Source organism: Bubalus kerabau, chromosome X, assembly GCF_029407905.1.
Source record: "Bubalus kerabau isolate K-KA32 ecotype Philippines breed swamp buffalo chromosome X, PCC_UOA_SB_1v2, whole genome shotgun sequence".
Lineage (NCBI taxonomy): Eukaryota > Metazoa > Chordata > Mammalia > Artiodactyla > Bovidae > Bubalus > Bubalus kerabau.
In genome coordinates, this window is record NC_073647.1 from 61,903,588 (window position 1) to 61,922,095 (window position 18,508).

An 18,508-nucleotide genomic window follows, 5' to 3' on the forward strand; every position below is an offset into this window, starting at 1 on the left:
TTTTTGAAATGCAGTATGTTATCATTTCAACATGTAAACAGTATACATAAATGATCAATCAGTTATTCTACATCCTTTGTTTCTTATTAACTCTTGGATACACAGTGTGCATTTAACACTTAGGGTACATCACATTTGAGAATAGCCAAATTTCTAGACCTCAATATTCACATATGGTTAGTGTACACCATACTGAACAGTGCAACTCTAGTGGAAGAGCAGACAGAATGCATACATATGGAACAATGTGCACCATGAAGGAACTGTACATGGTACATTAAGACAAAGAAACATCAGAATAAATCTACTTAAATGGGGAAATAAGAGACAACAGAAAACCTATCTGATGAGGTAACATTCAAGCCATGATGTGAGGACTGAGCAGCTATCCAACAGGACAAAACAGGCCAATATCATTTGAGCCAATCATGTAAGGGAAAATGTAAAAAAAAAGGTGGGGATAAATAAGTTCTTAAGTGCTCTAGAGAAAACAGACAAACTAGTAAACAATAGGAGTATCTACACTTTTGTGAGATCAGGGACTTTATTTTTTTTTTAGCATATGGGTAAGTACCTAAATCATAACAGATACTTAGTGAATGTGTGTGAAATAGCCAATAACAAAGCCAGGGTTCTGAGACCTGAGAAATCAGGCAGTAACATGCTGATGAAGATACCACTAGGTAGTGGGCATAGTCTGTTTCTTTTTACCTGCATATGTTCCCTGATAAACAACCTGAGCGAATCAGAAACAGAGGAAATTTGCAGGTACCTAGAGGGCAAAATTACTCAACAACTACCACCTCTAGGAAGAGTTTCAACAGATCTGAATTGTGTCAAGTGCCCATAGATTGATAAATGGACCAATCAGTGTGGAGAAGGAAATGATATGATATATTATGCCCCGGTCAGCTTATATCACATAGCCATAACTTGCTTAGTAATGAGAAGATGTAGAGGGCAGTGAACAAGAGATCCAGAGGACCTTTCAAATTCCTCTATTTCCTTTTTAAAGTTTCTCTTTTATAGAGGTCAGTTACATATCCAACATTCCTAAACCCCAGTTTTCTGGAACAGTAGAACTTTGTATATGTATCTCTACAAACTTGGGCTTCAGGCAAAACAATGAACACTTAACAGCCATGCATCAGTGGTGAAACACTTCTTATATAGTGGAAATCAATCAGAATAAGTGAACCATTGCACGTGATCCTGGTGTAACATGTGCAGCATCGCCTTGACCTGGGCCTGAACTTGGGCAAGTTTCTGTCGGTTCAAGCTGTGATAAAAATTCTGCTCCTGGAAACAATGGACAGGAACAGGATAAATCACACGCCTCAGCCTCGGCAAGGATGTCAAGTGCTGCAGAAGGCTCTTGAGCACAGGCATCGAAATGGGGTTGAAGGCAAAGTTAAAAACACGGAGGTGGACACATTGATTCAGGGTTGGGATGATGGCCAAGAGAGTAGAATCAGTCATCATACAATTATTTATCTCCAGACGTTGCATGGTGCCTGAAACCTTTTCCAGCAGAACCTGGAAGGGCTCATAAGCTTCTGAAAAGAAATTATTGTCATTGAGATTCAATACCCTGAGCTGGGTGGCCTGAGAGCTCTGGGACAGGAAAGAGACATCTCTGATAGAAAGGCCACAGAAAGGGAGACACAATGTATCCATATGAGGCGGCAGGACTCTAAAGAGAGAAAAAGTAAGTTTATTTCAGAAGAATGACAGCAAAGACCCCCAAATTACAGGAACATATTCCTCTACAATAAACTGCTATATACTAGTTTCCAATAGGTGGTTATCAATGTGGACTTTAGGATCAGAGATTATAAATTTTGGACACTGAGAAAGTTACTTTACCACTCTGAGGAAGAGGGTTTTAACCTTGAAAATGTGCACACCAGTAATTATTATACAGAGTTACGAGAAGGATTAAGTGAAAAAAATCACATGCACTCAGTATATATAAAATAATAAGGATTGGATCTGGTTCACTTATTTGGTGAGGATGGGTCCAGGAAAGCAGCCAACTGAGGGTTTCCTTTACTTTCCAGATGACAAGCTCTCCATTCAAGGGTCTAAGCCTTCGGGAAAATACAGGAGCAAAATTATCTGGCAGTGTTAACTCTTGTGACCCATCCACGGGCGTGTGCATTAGAACTACAACTTAAAGTTTCTCTCTGAGTGCCTCCCCTTCCTCTCTAGAGAGCTATCAAGTCCAGGCGCAGAAGGACTGAGTCTTTTTCAGAAATCTATGTACAAACATGTTCTGTCTGCCTGTGGTCACTGAATGAATGAATAAGCACAGCTTCCTTCACTAACCTCATCTGCCCCTCACCATAAGGTACCCCATTCTCCCCCAGCTAGGTTCAAACTCCCAGCAATGCCTATGCTGAGGTGAAAGGAAAAATAGGTTACTAGGAGCATAGGAAGATGCAAGAATGGTCCCTTCTGTCTTAACAATGAGGTCTTCAGGGAACCCAGATTTCTCCCAATCCCCTCACCTGAGCAGTTTGTGCAGTTGATCTCTGAGGTAGAAGAAAGACAACCTGAGCTCCTGGAGGTTTTCCAGCTGCCCAAGCAGGATGAGAAAAAACCTGAAATTCCTTCCCTTACAAGACCTAAAGGGGATGTTAGACAAACTAAGGCTGTGCAGGTGGGTCATTCCAGCAAAAAAGGTGATGATCTCATTCATATAAGCCTGATCCATTTCCAGATGATTAATGCACTCCATATCCAGAATCTGAAGGATATGTCTGTTGGCAGACATTCTACTGATTCGCAAATCTCTGCAGCAGAGGTGCAAGAACCCAGAACTCTGCTCAACTTTATTACAGAGGAAAGTGAGAAACCGCTGAGCTCTCAAGGTATTATTGAGGGAAATATTCACTAGTAATTCAATGGTTTCCTGAGCTGACTCAACCTCAGACCCAGAATCACCAATCCCAAGGCACCTGGCACGATGCTGAGTGTTTTCTAAGTTACGGAGAGCATGCCGAGAGTATTTGCATGACTGTAAACAGAAAGGGAATGTGATCCTGACGTGAGAACATGTTATCTTACAGTTTGAGTTGTGCCTTAAATCTAGGATCCTCAGTTTGTGGCCCCTGTAAGGAAAGAAGACATGAAATGTGGTTGATTGGAACATAACCCAGCAAGATCAATGGTGGGAAACGGACAGAACACCTGAATCCTGGTTTTCACTTCATCACCATTCACCAAGAAGTTCTTTCCACACAAATTGAGCATCTTTCATCCTTTCCCCACACTTCCTTCACCTCTGGTCTTGCCCTGTCTCAATGCCCATATCCCACTTCTATGTAATCACAGTCAAATTCATTCATAGTACCCTCATTCACCTCTGTTCTTTAATCAACTCTATAAGACAATGAAATCCTGAAGGTGACCCCAACTGCTGAATTCATTGGCTAGTGTTGGGAGAAGGTTAGATACTCCCCTGCCCCAGGCTACAGCATACCCTCCTGTTGACTCCCTATAAATCTTCTGGTCATAGACTTACCTAGAGGAAGCGTTCTGGGCTGGGGGGATCGGCAGACCATCAATCATGGCTTCCAAGATGTCATAGTATGACTCCTGTGCCCTCAGTGACCCAAGATGGAGACAGTGAAAAGGCCAGACCCTCACCATTGCCTTTAGGATCTTCTTATGCCCACCCAAGAAGGCAGTGCTGAACAATGGAACAAAGAGACCTCCTGGGATTTTCTCCAGAGCATGCATCACTGCAGGCTCATTACTCAGCAGACTCTTTGCAGCGAGCTCGAAGAGTGTGTCTGTGATCTTTTGGTCCATCTTCACAAACCTGCTTCAGAGTGGAGAATATTTAGAAGTTCTGAGAAAAAATCTATAGTCTCTTGTTTGTTTCCAGGGATAGCTATGGATAAAATGCTTACTGAATAAGTATATGGGCAAATTATATGGCCAACTCAAGTGACCTCTCCTCTGGGAATAGAATGAAAATAGACTTGTGTGAGTATTTAATTATATACATGCACACATACACACATTTACATAAGATAAAATGCCATTATAAGTCATAGGTAAGTTAGCAGAAGCCAATCTTGACCTTCCTCAAATTATTTCTTCACAAAAAGACACAAACCAATAAGAAGGAAAATGTGCATCAACATAAAAGCCTCACAATTCCTTTAAAATGGAGAATGCCAAAAATTCAAAATAATTGTGAATAAAACAAAAATCATGAAATCTCAGCATGATTTTTCATACTCCCATGACTAGGCTTTGTGGCAAGAAAAAAGACAGACATAGAAATCTTACAAGAGACAGAGAGAAAGGAAGATGGGAAAGGGCTTAAAGCAGATCTAAAACTACAGCAGAATGACTAAGCACAGAATAAATCTAAAATTACTGAAAAGGTGTCCTAGAATATGAGAGCATGGACTACAGGGGAGGAATTCCTAATAGGAGTTTTTTAAGGGACACAGATGACTTAAAAGTGCAGTTTTTGAAAGATACAGCTTTTAGGGAAGAATAAGGCAATGAAGAAGGGAGAAGCCTCTGTTGGCACTTGGGTAATGATGGGAAAAATAAACAGAAGGGAAAATTAAGGATCTTGCAATACATAAGAAAACCACAAATCAGAGTACTCAAGACTTCTCCCCCAATCTCCAAAACAAACAAACAAAATGAAAGGTTGACATAAAGATTTTATATTCAACTAAGGAAGCTACTAGAGTAAGGGTCAGTGTTCAGACTGGCCCACTAACCCAAATCAAGCCCACTGCTTGATTTTATATATAAAGTTTTATTGGAACAAAGCCATGATATATCATTTATGTATTGTCTCTGAATGCTTTGGCACTACAGTTGCAAAGGTGAGTAGAGTGACAGGAGCACTGTGATCCAGAAACTTACAATATTCCCTACACGTCTCTTTACAGAATATTTGCCAAGTAATCTTCTAAAAGAGGAACTGAGATTGTGTTCCAACAGGTGATGAGAAGGAAAACTTGACCAAACTATCTAAAAGTGAGTATTTTACATGTAATACTAAAATCAACATGGAGGAAAGGGGAGAAGACTAATGTACAGAAGTTTTATGTTGTGAAAAAACAGAAAATGTGCAAGTAAAATGAGAGAAGGGAGAAGAGTATAAGAAAATAGAACAACCTTTTTATCATGATGCAATAGGGGAGTGTTAAATGATACTGGAGGAAAAAAACGCATAGACTAGAGAGTAAAGCGTTAAGGAAATAGGTGGTTCAGGATGAGTTATAACAATGCATTAAACATGAGGAAGAATATGTCTTAATGATAAAAGCAAAAACTCAAAATGAAGATATAATCGTTAGGAGTATTTATGCACCAGGAGTACTGCAAACACCTTCAAAACTAAAAAGGGAAGGATATGTAGATAAAATAACAGTAATAAGAGAAAACACTAACAATAGAAGATTTAATACATCAGACTCAGTCTAAGGCTAATGAGATTGCATGAGACTACAGAGTAGGGTGGTCCCGAGATGGCAGAGGAATAGGATGGGGAAACCAGCCTCTCCTCCAAAAATTCAACAAAAGATCATTTGAATGTTGAGCAACTCCCACAAAACAACTTCTGAACATTGGTGGAGGACACAAGGCACCCAGAAAGGCACCCCAAACTCTTCAAGAGGAGGCAGGACAACATACAAAAGATGAAAACACAGACAAAAGATTTAGGGATGGAGACCTGCCCCTGGTGAGGAAGTTGAGAAGAAGAATTTTCCACATAGTAGGAAACACTCTCACAGGGATGTCGATGGGGAGTTTTGGAATCTCAGAGGTCAACATTCAGTTCAGGTCAGTCGCTCAGTCGTGTCCGACTCTTTGCGACCCCATGAATCGCAGCACGCCAGGCCTCCCTGTCCGTCACCAACTCCCGGAGTTCACCGAGACTCACGTCCATCGAGTCAGTGATGCCATCCAGCCGTCTCATCCTCTGTCGCCCCCTTCTCCTCCTGCCCCCAATCCCTCCCAGCATCAGGGTCTTTTCCAGCGAGTCAACTCTTCGCATGAGGTGGCCAAAGTACTGGCGTTTCGGCTTCAGCATCAGTCGTTCCAGTGAACACCCAGGACTGATCTCCTTTAGGATGGGCTGGTTGGATCTCCTTGAAGTCCAAGGGACTCTCAAGAGTTTTCTCCAACACCACAGTTCAAAAGCATCAATTCTTCAGTGCTTAGCTTTCTGTATAGTCCAAATCTCACATCCATACATGACCACTGGAAAAACCATAGCCTTGACTACACGGACCGTTGTTGACGAACTAATGTCTCTGCTTTTCAATATGCTGTCTAGGTTGGTCATAACTTTCCTTCCAAGGAGTAAGCGTCTTTTAATTTCATGGCTGCAGTCACCGTCTGCAGTGGTTTTGGAGCCCAGAAAAATAACGTCAGCCGCTATTTCCACTGTTTCTCCATCTATTTGCCATGGATGAGACCAGATGCCATGATCTTCGTTTTCTGAATGTTGAGCTTTAAGCCAACATTTTCACTCTCCTCTTTCACTTTCATCAAGAGGCTCTTTAGTTCTTTTTCACTTTCTGCCATAAGGGTGGTGTCATCTGCGTATCTGAGGTTATTGATATTTCTCCCGGTAATCTTGATTCCAGCTTGTGCTTCCTCCAGCCCAGCGTTTCTCAAGATGTACTCTGCATATAAGTTGAACAAGCACGGTGACAATAGGCAGCCTTGACGTACTCCTTTTCCTATTTGGAACCAGTCTGTTGTTCCATGTCCAGTTCTAACTGTTGCTCTCTGACCTGCATACAGGTTTCTCAAGAGGCAGGTCAGGTGGTCTGGTATTCCCATGTCTTGAAGAATTTTCCACAGTTTATTGTGATCCACACAGTCAAAGGCTTTGGCATAGTCAATAAAGCAGAAATAGATGCTTTTCTGGAACTCTCTTGCTTTTTCCATGATCCAGCAGATGTTGGCAATTTGGTCTCTGGGGTTCCTCTGCCTTTGCTAAAACCAGCTTGAACACCTGGAAGTTCACGGTTCACGTAGTGCTGAAGCCTGGCTTGGAGAATTTTGACCATTACTTCACTAGCGTGTGAGATGAGTGCAATCATGCAGTAGTTTGAACATTCTTTGGAGTTGCCTTTCTTTGGGACTGGAATGAAAACTGACCTTTTCCAGTCCTGTGGCCACTGCTGCGTTTTCCAAATTTGCTGGCATATTGAGTGCAGCGCTTTCACAGCATCATCTTTCAGGATTTGAAATAGCTCAACTGCAATTCCATCACGTCCACTAGCTTTCTTCCTAGTGATGCTTTCTAAGGCCCACTTGATTTCACATGCCAGGATATCTGGCTCTAGGTGAGTGATCACACCGTCGTGATTATCTTGGTCGTGAAGATCTTTTTTGTACAGTTCTTCTGTGTATTCTTGCCATCTCTTCTTAGTACCTTCTGCTTCTGTTAGGTCCATACCATTTCTGTCCTTTATCGAGCCCGTCTTTGCATGAGATGTTCCCTTAGTATCTCTAATTTTCTTGAAGAGATCTCCAGTCTTTCCCATTCTGCTGTTTTCCTCTATTTCTTTGCACTGATCACTGAGGAAGGCTTTCTTATCTCTTCTTGCTATGCTTTGGAACTCTGCATTCAGATGCTTATATCTTTTCTTTTCTCCTTTGCTTCGAAAGTTTAAATCTAGTGTTAGAAAGTTTAAATGAGTCAATCTTCACAGAAGAAATGAATAAAGTTATTACAAGAAATACACCCAAGAAGCACCTTGCTCAGATGTATTCATTGGTGAATTCTAGTAAACCATCAACGATCAAATAGTACCAAAGCTTTGTGACTTGTTTAAGAACATTTGAAAGCAAGGAAATGTCCCTAATTTCTTTTCGGAAGCCAGTAGGATACTAACACATAAACATAGATACCAAAACTCTGAACAGAATATTAGCAAACATCCAACAATACATTTAGAAAGTAGTACAGAGACATTACTTTGCCAACAAAGGTTCGTCTAGTCAAGGCTATGGCTTTTCCTGTGGTCATGTATGGATGTGAGAGTTGGACTGTGAAGAAGGCTGAGCGCCGAAGACTTGATGCTTTTGAACTGTGGTGTTGGAGAAGACTCTTGAGAGTCCCTTGGACTGCAAGGACATCCCACCCGTCCATTCTGAAGGAGATCAGCCCTGGGATTTCTTTGGAAGGAATGATGCTAAAGCTGAAACTCCAGTACTTTGGCCACCTCATGTGAAGAGTTGACTCGTTGGAAAAGACTCTGATGCTGGGAGGGATTGGGGGCAGGAGGAGAAGGGGACGACAGAGGATGAGACGGCTGGATGGCATCACTGACTCGATGGACGTGAGTCTCGGTGAACTCCGGGAGTTGGTGACGGACAGGGAGGCCTGGCGTGCTGCGATTCATGGGGTCGCAAAGAGTCGGACACGACTCAGCGACTGATCTGATCTGATCTGATCTGATACTGTGATAAAGTGGGACTTATTCCATTAATACAAGGCTGGCTCTATATTAGGAATTTCATTCATATCCTTCACCACGGTAACATATTTAAAGACAAAGACCCCAATGTTGGGGAAGATTGAAGTCAAAAGGAGTAGGGAGCAGCAGAGAATGAGATGGTTAGACAGCATCACTGACTCAATACACATGAATCTGAGCAAACTCTGGGAGATAGGGGAGGACAGAGGAGCCTGGATTGCAAAGAGTCAGACACGACATAGCAACTGAACGATAATCTTAGGACTATCATCATAGATGCCAAACCAACCTTTGGGAAACTTCAATAGGCATTCATGTTAAAAAAGAGAAAACTGAAGAAACAGGAATCAGGGATGCATTATTAACATGATAAAAGCTATATAAGTAGCTCCTCGTGCAAATACTTTATTTAGTAGGGGAGTACCAGAGGTTTTCCAATAAGGTCAAGAATAACAAAAGTATGCCCACTATATCACTCCTGTTCAGTGTTCAACAGCAAGCACTAGTCAGTTGACTAGAGAAACCAATACGAGTTTTAAGAATGGATAAGAAGATGTAAAGCCACCTCTATGTCCAGGTGATATCATCGCACACCTGAAGACTCTTATAGAAACCATGACAAATTAACTAAAACAAAGAGAATTCAGCAAGGTAGTAGGATATAAAGTTACATACAAATATTATTAGTCTTTGTTTTGCATACACACACGCGCACGCACACACACACACACACACACACACACACACACACACAGCTGGAGGACATGTTAGGAGAGAAAATCCCATATACAATGGCAATAACAAAGACTAAGTGTATAGAAATAAACTTAATGAGAGCATCTATACAAAGACAATTTGTAAACACTCTCGAACAACATAGAAGGAAACTTGAATAAGTAGGAAGATTTTCAAAGACCTTAGACAGAATAACTCAGCACTAAAAAGATATTGATTCCCTCTAAAGTTACGTATACGTTGAATACAATCTCAAAAATATCGGCGAACGTTTTTATGGAGTTAGACCAATGGATGATTTAGTTCATATTTTTTTAAAAAACATGCAAGAATAGCCAGGATACAAGTAAAAAAGGAAAACCTATGAGTGAATAGGGAGAAGGCAATGGCACCGCACTCCAGTACTGTTGCCCGGAAAATCCCGTGGATGGAGGAGCCTGGTAGGCTGCAGTCCATGGGGTCGCTAAGAGTCAGACACGACTGAGCAACTTCACTTTCACTTTCCACTTTCATGCATTGGAGAAGGAAATGGCAACCCTCTCCAGTGTTCTTGCCTGGAGAATCCCATGGACGGAGAAGCCTGGTAGGCTGCAGTCCATGGGGTCGCACGGAGTCGGACACGACTGAAGCGACGCAGCAGCAGCAGCAGCATGAGTGAACAGTAATCATATCAGACATAAAAGCACACTATAAAGCTCCAAATGTATACCACTTGGGTACCAGTACAGGAATAGACTAATAGGCCAGTGGCATAGAATAAAAAACTCAGAATAACACCAATTATAGCTGGGGATTTTAGTGTATGAGCCAAAGGCATGTAAAATCACTGAGGCAAAGATGAACATTCAACAAATGAGGCTGGAACAATTGAGACATTAAAAAAAAATCAGTGCAGATCCATGACATACCATCCACAAAAATAAACTGTAAATGGGTTTAGGAATCTAAACAAAAAAATGAAGCCATAACAAAATCTTGAAGAAAATATGGCAGAATTTCTCTTCACTATCAGCGTTGGGAAAGGCTTTCTAACTGTGACTGAAATTTCCAGAGGTGATTAAAGAAAAGAACATTCTATGTGACTAAAAAGATTTTTTTAATGTACGGCAAGTTGCGAAGAGCTGACTCATTGGAAAAGACTCTGATGCTGGGAGGCATTGGGGGCAGGAGGAGAAGGGGACGACAGAGGATGAGACGGCTGGATGGCATCTCTGACTCGATGGACGTGAGTCTCAGTGAACTCCGGGAGTCGGTGATGGACAGGGAGGCCTGGCGTGGTGCGATTCATGGGGTCGCAAAGAGTTGGACACGACTGAGCGACTGAACTGAACTGAAGTGAAAGTGAAAGTGGCTCAGCCATAACACAACATAACTACAGATGCATTTAACATTTGGGCCAACAATCCTATTGCTGGAAATGAAACTTGAAGAGACATTACCACCAACACAAAAATACGTGTACACTGGGTTATTCACTGCAGCATTGTTTGTATTAATCATTACGAAATGTTGAAAACAACTGAAACGCCCCTATGCTGCTGCTGCTGCTGCTGCTAAGTCGCTTCAGTCGTGTCCAACTCTGTGCGACCCCAAAGACGGCAGCCCACCAGGGTCCCCCGTCCCTGGGATTCTCCAGGCAAGAACACTGGAGTGGGTTGCCATTTCCTTCTACAAGGCATGAAAGGGAAAAGTGAAAGTGAAGTCGCTCAGTCGTGTCCGACTCCTAGCGACCCCATGGACCGCAGCCCACCAGGCTCCTCGGTCCATGGGATTTGCCAGACAAGAGTACTGGAGTGGGTTGCCATTGCCTTCTCCGGAAATGCCCCTATCGAAGCCAGTGTAATCTAATGTAGCTAGCTATAAAGAAGAATGAAGGAGTACAGAATAAGGAGTTTTTTTTTTTTTTTGATGAAATGCTGTTTACTGAAAAAGGAAAAGTGCAAAGGAGCTTTAGAAAATGCCATCTTTCATTTAATAGACAATGGAACATAAGAAAACCCGTATGTATCTATTCATTTGTGTAGAGTAAATCCAGGAAAGGTTCAACCAGATAACCAGATTGGTTATCTACAGGGGGATTGTGGAAAAGAAATGGGGAATGCGAAGCGGGTGGAAGACATGGGGAAAGAATCATACGCCTACAGTATGTGTGTTTGTGCAGCCCTGAGTCTGAATCACAGTAGTGTTTCACATACCCCAGGATTAAGTGAAAAATTAAAATGAACTAGGATATGGGGGGAGAGGGCAAACTCAAATTCGAAACACCAACAAATTAACCTAAATATATTACAAATAAATGTCTTAACCACAAGAGAAGGAGTGAGGAAGAAAACAGCTAAGCTAAGCAACTTGGGGAAACAGTATTTGATTGCATCCTTGGAGGCTTAAGATATAAAGAAGTGGACACACACACAAGTCATCAGATCTGCTTCTAACAGGTGCGTGTTTTGTGCTCAGTCATTAAGTTGTACCCAACTTTTTGGGATCCCGGTCTCTGTAGCACACCAGGTCTCCCCATCCTTCACTATCTCCTAGAGTTTGCTCAAATTCATGTCCATTAGGTCGGTCATACTATCTAACCATTTGGTAGCATTTCTGTAACCACATCATGTATAATCAATCAGGTGTGAACAAATAAGTAAATACTGAAGATAAGGAGAGCCAGGTGAGACAAAGACGTTACAAATCAGACTAGAGTGGATTGTTGCTGTATCGCATAAACCATCACAATATTGTAAACTCCTTATCCTCCAATTAAAATTAATTAATTAATTAAAAAAAGAAGTACCAGTGTGAGCTCCTGGCTTTCACTATCTACAGAAATATCTAGAGAAATTCCAATGTATCTGGGAGCATAAGTATATACAGACGACATATTTCCTTCATTTACTGATGGAAAAGGAAGACCTAGCTGCAAGGAAACCCCAGTAGCAATGAACGTGCAGGGAGATATCAGTTATTAAATGTCATTTTCCAAGGAAAGGAAACATGGGTTTTGGCAGAAGTGTTCTGATTTCAGGGTCATGGTGGGGAAAGAAAAGCACAAGATGAACAGGAATACCTTATAATGCCGGCAAGGAAGTACACGGAAAAGAACCACATCATGCTCAAAGAACACAAACCCCACAAGGAGTTCCTAATCACCAAAGCTGGAAAAATGCAAGAAACTAAATAATGATATAATTTGATTATAAGTCACAATATAACGAAGTTATTCACATCTCAATACTGACATAAAGAATTTGATTACTTATTTGATTTGATGATTAGAAATGCATTCTATAAAATTTTATATTTGGCAAAACTAATACAGTTATGTAAAGTTTAAAAATAAAATAAAATTAAAAAAAAAAAGAAAGAAAATTTATAAAAATATGAGGGAGAAAAGACAGCTCTACAGATTTCCAATGAACAAATATGGTAGGAATAAGGAAATAGAAAGTCACCTTTTAGTCATATTTGTTGTAGGCCAAACCAACAGATGAATTTTAAAAGCAGTGAATAAAAGCCTGAGAAGAATCCTATCCCTCTTTTTGGCTCCGAGCAAGCATTCCCCTAGCCCAAAAGCAGCCTTATCATAGGAACCAGCCACAGTGTCTGCTTGCCCCTGTCAGGTTTTGGTTCCCCACCAGTCCACAGAAGTATTCAAACAAGCTAATCACATCCTTCCTTGAGAACCAAGGGTCACCACCATCTCTTGTTACCACAGATAACCTCCCACGGCCCTGCTTGTGCATTCTCTTCCAGAGCATGACTCCCCTGAGGCTCGACCTAGCCAGTAGTATCCTCTTCCCTCAGGCAGTGAGTGAACATTACTGAGAAGCTGCTGTGGGTAGCACCTGTCCAGTGTCAGGTGTGTATGTTCAGCAGCCACCCCCAGACCCCTGTGGTAGAAATCACTCCGTCACCATTAGAATGAAGGAGAGGCAATAAAACAGGTATTATTGCCAAAAATGTGTAACTTTCATCTAATCCTAAGAAAACACCAGACAAACCCAAACTGACAGACATTGTATAAAATACCTGAGCAGTATCTCCAAAACCGTCACCGTTGGGAAAGACCCAGAAAGCTTGAGGAATTCTCAGCGTGGAGGAGACTAACGAGAAATGATGGCCAAATGTGGTATCCGGAATGGGATGCTGGGACAGAAAAAGGAGATTACTGGGATAAATGACAGAATTCAAATAAAGTATGTAAATTAGTTAATAGTACTGCATCGATATTAATTTTCAATTTTCATAATTTTTATATGCCTATGTAAGATGTTAACATTAGGGAAATCTGGATGAAGTTTTTCTATACTGTTTTTGGCAAACTTTTTTTAGGTCTAAAGGTACTTCAAAAAAACCTTTTTTTTAAAGATTCACTCACTGCTAAAAGGAAACATAATGATATCTGTGTGATAAATTGCTTCAGTATTGTCCGACTCTTTGCCACCCTACGGACTGTAAGCTACCAGGTTCTTCTGTCCATTGGATTATCCAGGCAAAAATACTGGAGTGGGTTTCCATGTCCTCCTCCACGGGATCTTCCTGACCCAGGGGTCAAACCCAAGTCTCTTAGGTTTCCTGCGTTGGCAGGTGGGGTCTTTACCAGCTGAGCCACAGGGGAAGCCCCACGGTTACACTATAAATCTTACCTTTTAATAATAGTTTAACCAATTGAAATACGGTTAGGAGGATGGATATAAAGATGGATAAATGTTCGTGCCTCGTGATCCATTAAAAAACTATTTCAAAGTGGTTTGAAAGGGAGAGTGTTAGTTTCTCAGTCATGTCTGACTCTTTGTGCTTCCATGGACTGTAGCCTGCCAGGCTCCTCTGTCCATGGGATGCTCCAGGCAAGAATACTGGAGTGGATTGTCATTTCCTGTCTAGAGGGCCCATTAATAGAAATGAAAGTGCAACCATTTCCAAGGTGTAGATGAATATTTATCTGCTCCTTGTGGCTCAGACGGTAAAGAATCTGCCTACAATGAAGGAGACCTGGGTTCGGTTTCTGGGCATTATCAATACGAACCACAAAAATAATTAGATGCAAACAAATACGATTTTTTAAAGGAGCGCAACACGATCGAGGGATTTTATTTTATTTTATTGGATCGAGGGATTTTTTTTTAATTGTATTTATTTATTTATTTATTTTTTATTTTATTTTATTTTTAAACTTTTCATAATTGTATTCGTTTTGCCAAATATCAAAATGAATCCGCCACAGGTATACCTGTGTTCCCCATCCTGAACCCTCTTCCCTCCTCCTGGATCGAGGGATTTTAAAGAGAGCAAGAAATGATTCACCACAAAATTGAAGCTAATCCCAGGTAAGGAAAGAGGGTTACACAGAGGGCGGACAGGAGAGTTGGCCGGCGAGCAATTCAATCGATTGCCTTTCTTATTAATCCCCAAACTTTGGTCCTAGGTAATTTCATTTATATCAGTAGAGACAGAGTTTATAGAAAGAACACTGTTGAGATACCTGACTGGAAGAAGAGTCGGAAAATAGTTGAGACGTCCAAGACCCCAGCAGTGGCAGGGCGTTCCTCCCTCTCCACAGGCCGCTGCCAACAAGCCCCAGCGCCGGAGGCTACTGGCGTCTTAACGGTTCCTCGCCAGAAGAGCACTTGGATTGGTGTAGCGCAGGTCACATGCCACCCCCTCACTCAATCAGCTAGGTACCGGGAGGCGGGGCCAAGTTCTAGACCCGCCCACATAGCAGAGGGGCTTATGGGTGAGAAGGTTCCCCTCAGGCACCAGCGCCTCGGCTCTAGAACCCCTTGGGTGGAAAGCTGGGCACAGTGTCTGTCTCTCTGTGTGGCCTAGATACCGCCTGGCCAGGGTTTCTGCCAGGCCAGGACTCAAACTCAGAGAACTGATGTCCACATCGATGGGCTTTGCAACAGAGACTGAACTGAAAAACAATTGGCCCCTTAATGAAAAAGAGGCTTCTCGGGTGGCAGGGCGCTAGTGCTCAAGAACCCGCCTGCCGATGCAGGAGATGTCCGAGTCCAGGTTCGATCCCTGGGTCAGGACGACCCCCTGGAGGAGGTCACGGCAACCCACTCCAGTATTCTTTTTTTTTATTTTTCAGTCCAGTATTCTTGCCTGGAGAATCCCATGGACGAGGGGCCTGGTGGGCAACTTGGCACTTGATGAAAAAAGCCATCAAACTTTAGTGTCCACAGGGCTCTCCTATGGTAAATAAGGTGTTGAGTCCACACCAGATAGGGACAAATGTATTCTGGCCTCTGTGCAGTAAAGCCAGCATAGCAATGACAGTGACATTTGACAAAAGCAGCATCAAGGAGAAAACTGCACGCATTCTAAGTTGCTTCAGTCTTGTCCGACTCTTTGTGACCCCATGAACTGTAGCCCATCAGGTCCCTCTGTCCTGGGGATTCTCCAGGCAACAATACTGGACTGAGAGGCCATGCCCTTCTCTGGGGAAGGAGAAAACTGCGGCCCCTTTAATAGCAAGGGGCATTCAGGGTATGTGTGTCCAACCTTCTCAGCCTGCAATGTGGGAGACCTTGGTTCGATTCCTGGGTTGGCAAGATCCACTGGAGAAGGGATAGGCTACCCACTCCAGTATTCTTGGGCTTCCCTTGTGGCTCAGCTGGTAAAGAATCTGCCCAACAATGTGGGAGACCTGGGTTCGATCCCTGGGTTAAGAAGATCCCCTGGAGACGGGAAAGGCTGCCCACTCCAGCATTCTGGCCTGGAGCATTCCATGGACTGTATAGTCCACGGGGTCACGAAGGGTCGCACACAACTGAGCAACTTTCGCTTTCACTTTCTCCCTGAAATCCTGATTCCACTGTTGGTTTCTTATTCTCTTCCCAACTGTTTAAAACTTTTCAGAATACAATACATTTTATTTATATGCTATTTTTCTAAATTGGCCATCTCCTTCTGGTGGAAAAATATAAATTCCTGGAGGGCGGGAATCTTTGTTTATTTGTCCATTAACATATCCTTATAGTAATGCTTGGTATAATGTATGCTTCAACATTTGTTCAATGAATTGTTCTCCAGCCATGCTAGCCTATTTTTTGTGCCTCTGACCCTACCTCTAACTCACCAAGCATGTTTTCACACCATTATGTATTTTCCTGTAACAACTTGCCCACAGATGTTCCTATAACCACCATCCTTGCTAGGTTCACTTCTCTGCTCGCCTCATTAGCCAAGGCTTACTTTTCTTCATGACACCTAGCATTTGATCATAGCTTTTCTGAGTATGTTTTGTTTCTCTGGGTTTGTTGTTGTTTTTACTTTGCTTTAGTTTAGGTTTGCTTTTTTCTGTTTTCTTTTTTCAACATTTCTTTCTTATACTCTTTTAACTGCTGCTAAAGAAGTAAACCATCCATGACTGTTTTAATTTTTGCCATATAATGTCATCTTTCAGTAGATGGGGTAATGGCATTAAATATCTTACACTGGATCCCTGGTTTCATGACTTTACCACTTCAGATCAGATCAGATCAGTTGCTGAGTCGTGTCCGATTCTTTGCGCACGCCAGGCCTCCCTGTCCGTCACCAACTCCCGGAGTTCACCGAGACTCACGTCCATCGAGTCAGTGATGCCATCCAGCCGTCTCATCCTCTGTCGCCCCCTTCTCCTCCTGCCCCCAATCCCTCCCAGCATCAGGGTCTTTTCCAGCGAGTCAACTCTTCGCATGAGGTGGCCAAAGTACTGGCGTTTCGGCTTCAGCATCAGTCGTTCCAGTGAACACCCAGGACTGATCTCCTTTAGGATGGGCTGGTTGGATCTCCTTGAAGTCCAAGGGACTCTCAAGAGTTTTCTCCAACACCACAGTTCAAAAGCATCAATTCTTCAGTGCTTAGCTTTCTGTATAGTCCAAATCTCACATCCATACATGACCACTGGAAAAACCATAGCCTTGACTACACGGACCGTTGTTGACGAACTAATGTCTCTGCTTTTCAATATGCTGTCTAGGTTGGTCATAACTTTCCTTCCAAGGAGTAAGCGTCTTTTAATTTCATGGCTGCAGTCACCGTCTGCAGTGGTTTTGGAGCCCAGAAAAATAACGTCAGCCGCTATTTCCACTGTTTCTCCATCTATTTGCCATGGATGAGACCAGATGCCATGATCTTCGTTTTCTGAATGTTGAGCTTTAAGCCAACATTTTCACTCTCCTCTTTCACTTTCATCAAGAGGCTCTTTAGTTCTTTTTCACTTTCTGCCATAAGGGTGGTGTCATCTGCATATCTGAGGTTATTGATATTTCTCCCGGTAATCTTGATTCCAGCTTGTGCTTCCTCCAGCCCAGCGTTTCTCAAGATGTACTCTGCATATAAGCTGAACAAGCACGGTGACAATAGGCAGCCTTGACGTACTCCTTTTCCTATTTGGAACCAGTCTGTTGTTCCATGTCCAGTTCTAACTGTTGCTCTCTGACCTGCATACAGGTTTCTCAAGAGGCAGGTCAGGTGGTCTGGTATTCCCATGTCTTGAAGAATTTTCCACAGTTTATTGTGATCCACACAGTCAAAGGCTTTGGCATAGTCAATAAAGCAGAAATAGATGCTTTTCTGGAACTCTCTTGCTTTTTCCATGATCCAGCAGATGTTGGCAATTTGGTCTCTGGGGTTCCTCTGCCTTTGCTAAAACCAGCTTGAACACCTGGAAGTTCACGGTTCACGTAGTGCTGAAGCCTGGCTTGGAGAATTTTGACCATTACTTCACTAGCGTGTGAGATGAGTGCAATCATGCAGTAGTTTGAACATTCTTTGGAGTTGCCTTTCTTTGGGACTGGAATGAAAACTGACCTTTTCCAGTCCTGTGGCCACTGCTGCGTTTTCCAAATTTGCTGGCATATTGAGTGCAGCGCTTTCACAGCATCATCTTTCAGGATTTGAAATAGCTCAACTGCAATTCCATCACGTCCACTAGCTTTCTTCCTAGTGATGCTTTCTAAGGCCCACTTGATTTCACATGCCAGGATATCTGGCTCTAGGTGAGTGATCACACCGTCGTGATTATCTTGGTCGTGAAGATCTTTTTTGTACAGTTCTTCTGTGTATTCTTGCCATCTCTTCTTAGTACCTTCTGCTTCTGTTAGGTCCATACCATTTCTGTCCTTTATCGAGCCCGTCTTTGCATGAGATGTTCCCTTAGTATCTCCAATTTTCTTGAAGAGATCTCCAGTCTTTCCCATTCTGCTGTTTTCCTCTATTTCTTTGCACTGATCACTGAGGAAGGCTTTCTTATCTCTTCTTGCTATTCTTTGGAACTCTGCATTCAGATGCTTATATCTTTTCTTTTCTCCTTT

The 18,508-nt window shown here is 42.4% G+C and overlaps 1 protein-coding gene across 2 annotated transcripts; it reads right to left on the reverse strand.

The window, feature by feature from the left end:
* Positions 1 to 548: 548 nt before the first annotated feature.
* On the reverse strand, positions 549 to 15,332 carry LOC129638484 (melanoma antigen preferentially expressed in tumors-like). Of its 2 annotated transcripts, none has more exons than XM_055562935.1 (5): positions 14,689 to 15,332; positions 13,236 to 13,352; positions 3,527 to 3,826; positions 2,511 to 3,113; positions 549 to 1,693 (listed from the first exon to the last, which is right to left on the reverse strand). In XM_055562935.1, the coding sequence occupies exons 3-5, from the start codon at positions 3,814 to 3,816 to the stop codon at positions 1,180 to 1,182; spliced, it is 1,407 nt and encodes a 468-aa protein (XP_055418910.1). In that variant the 5' UTR covers positions 3,817 to 3,826; positions 13,236 to 13,352; positions 14,689 to 15,332; the 3' UTR covers positions 549 to 1,179. The 2 variants fall into 2 exon arrangements, with proteins under 2 accessions (XP_055418910.1, XP_055418911.1); XM_055562936.1 differs by having other exon boundaries at positions 1,263 to 1,299.
* Between the last annotated feature and the right edge of the window lie 3,176 nt (positions 15,333 to 18,508).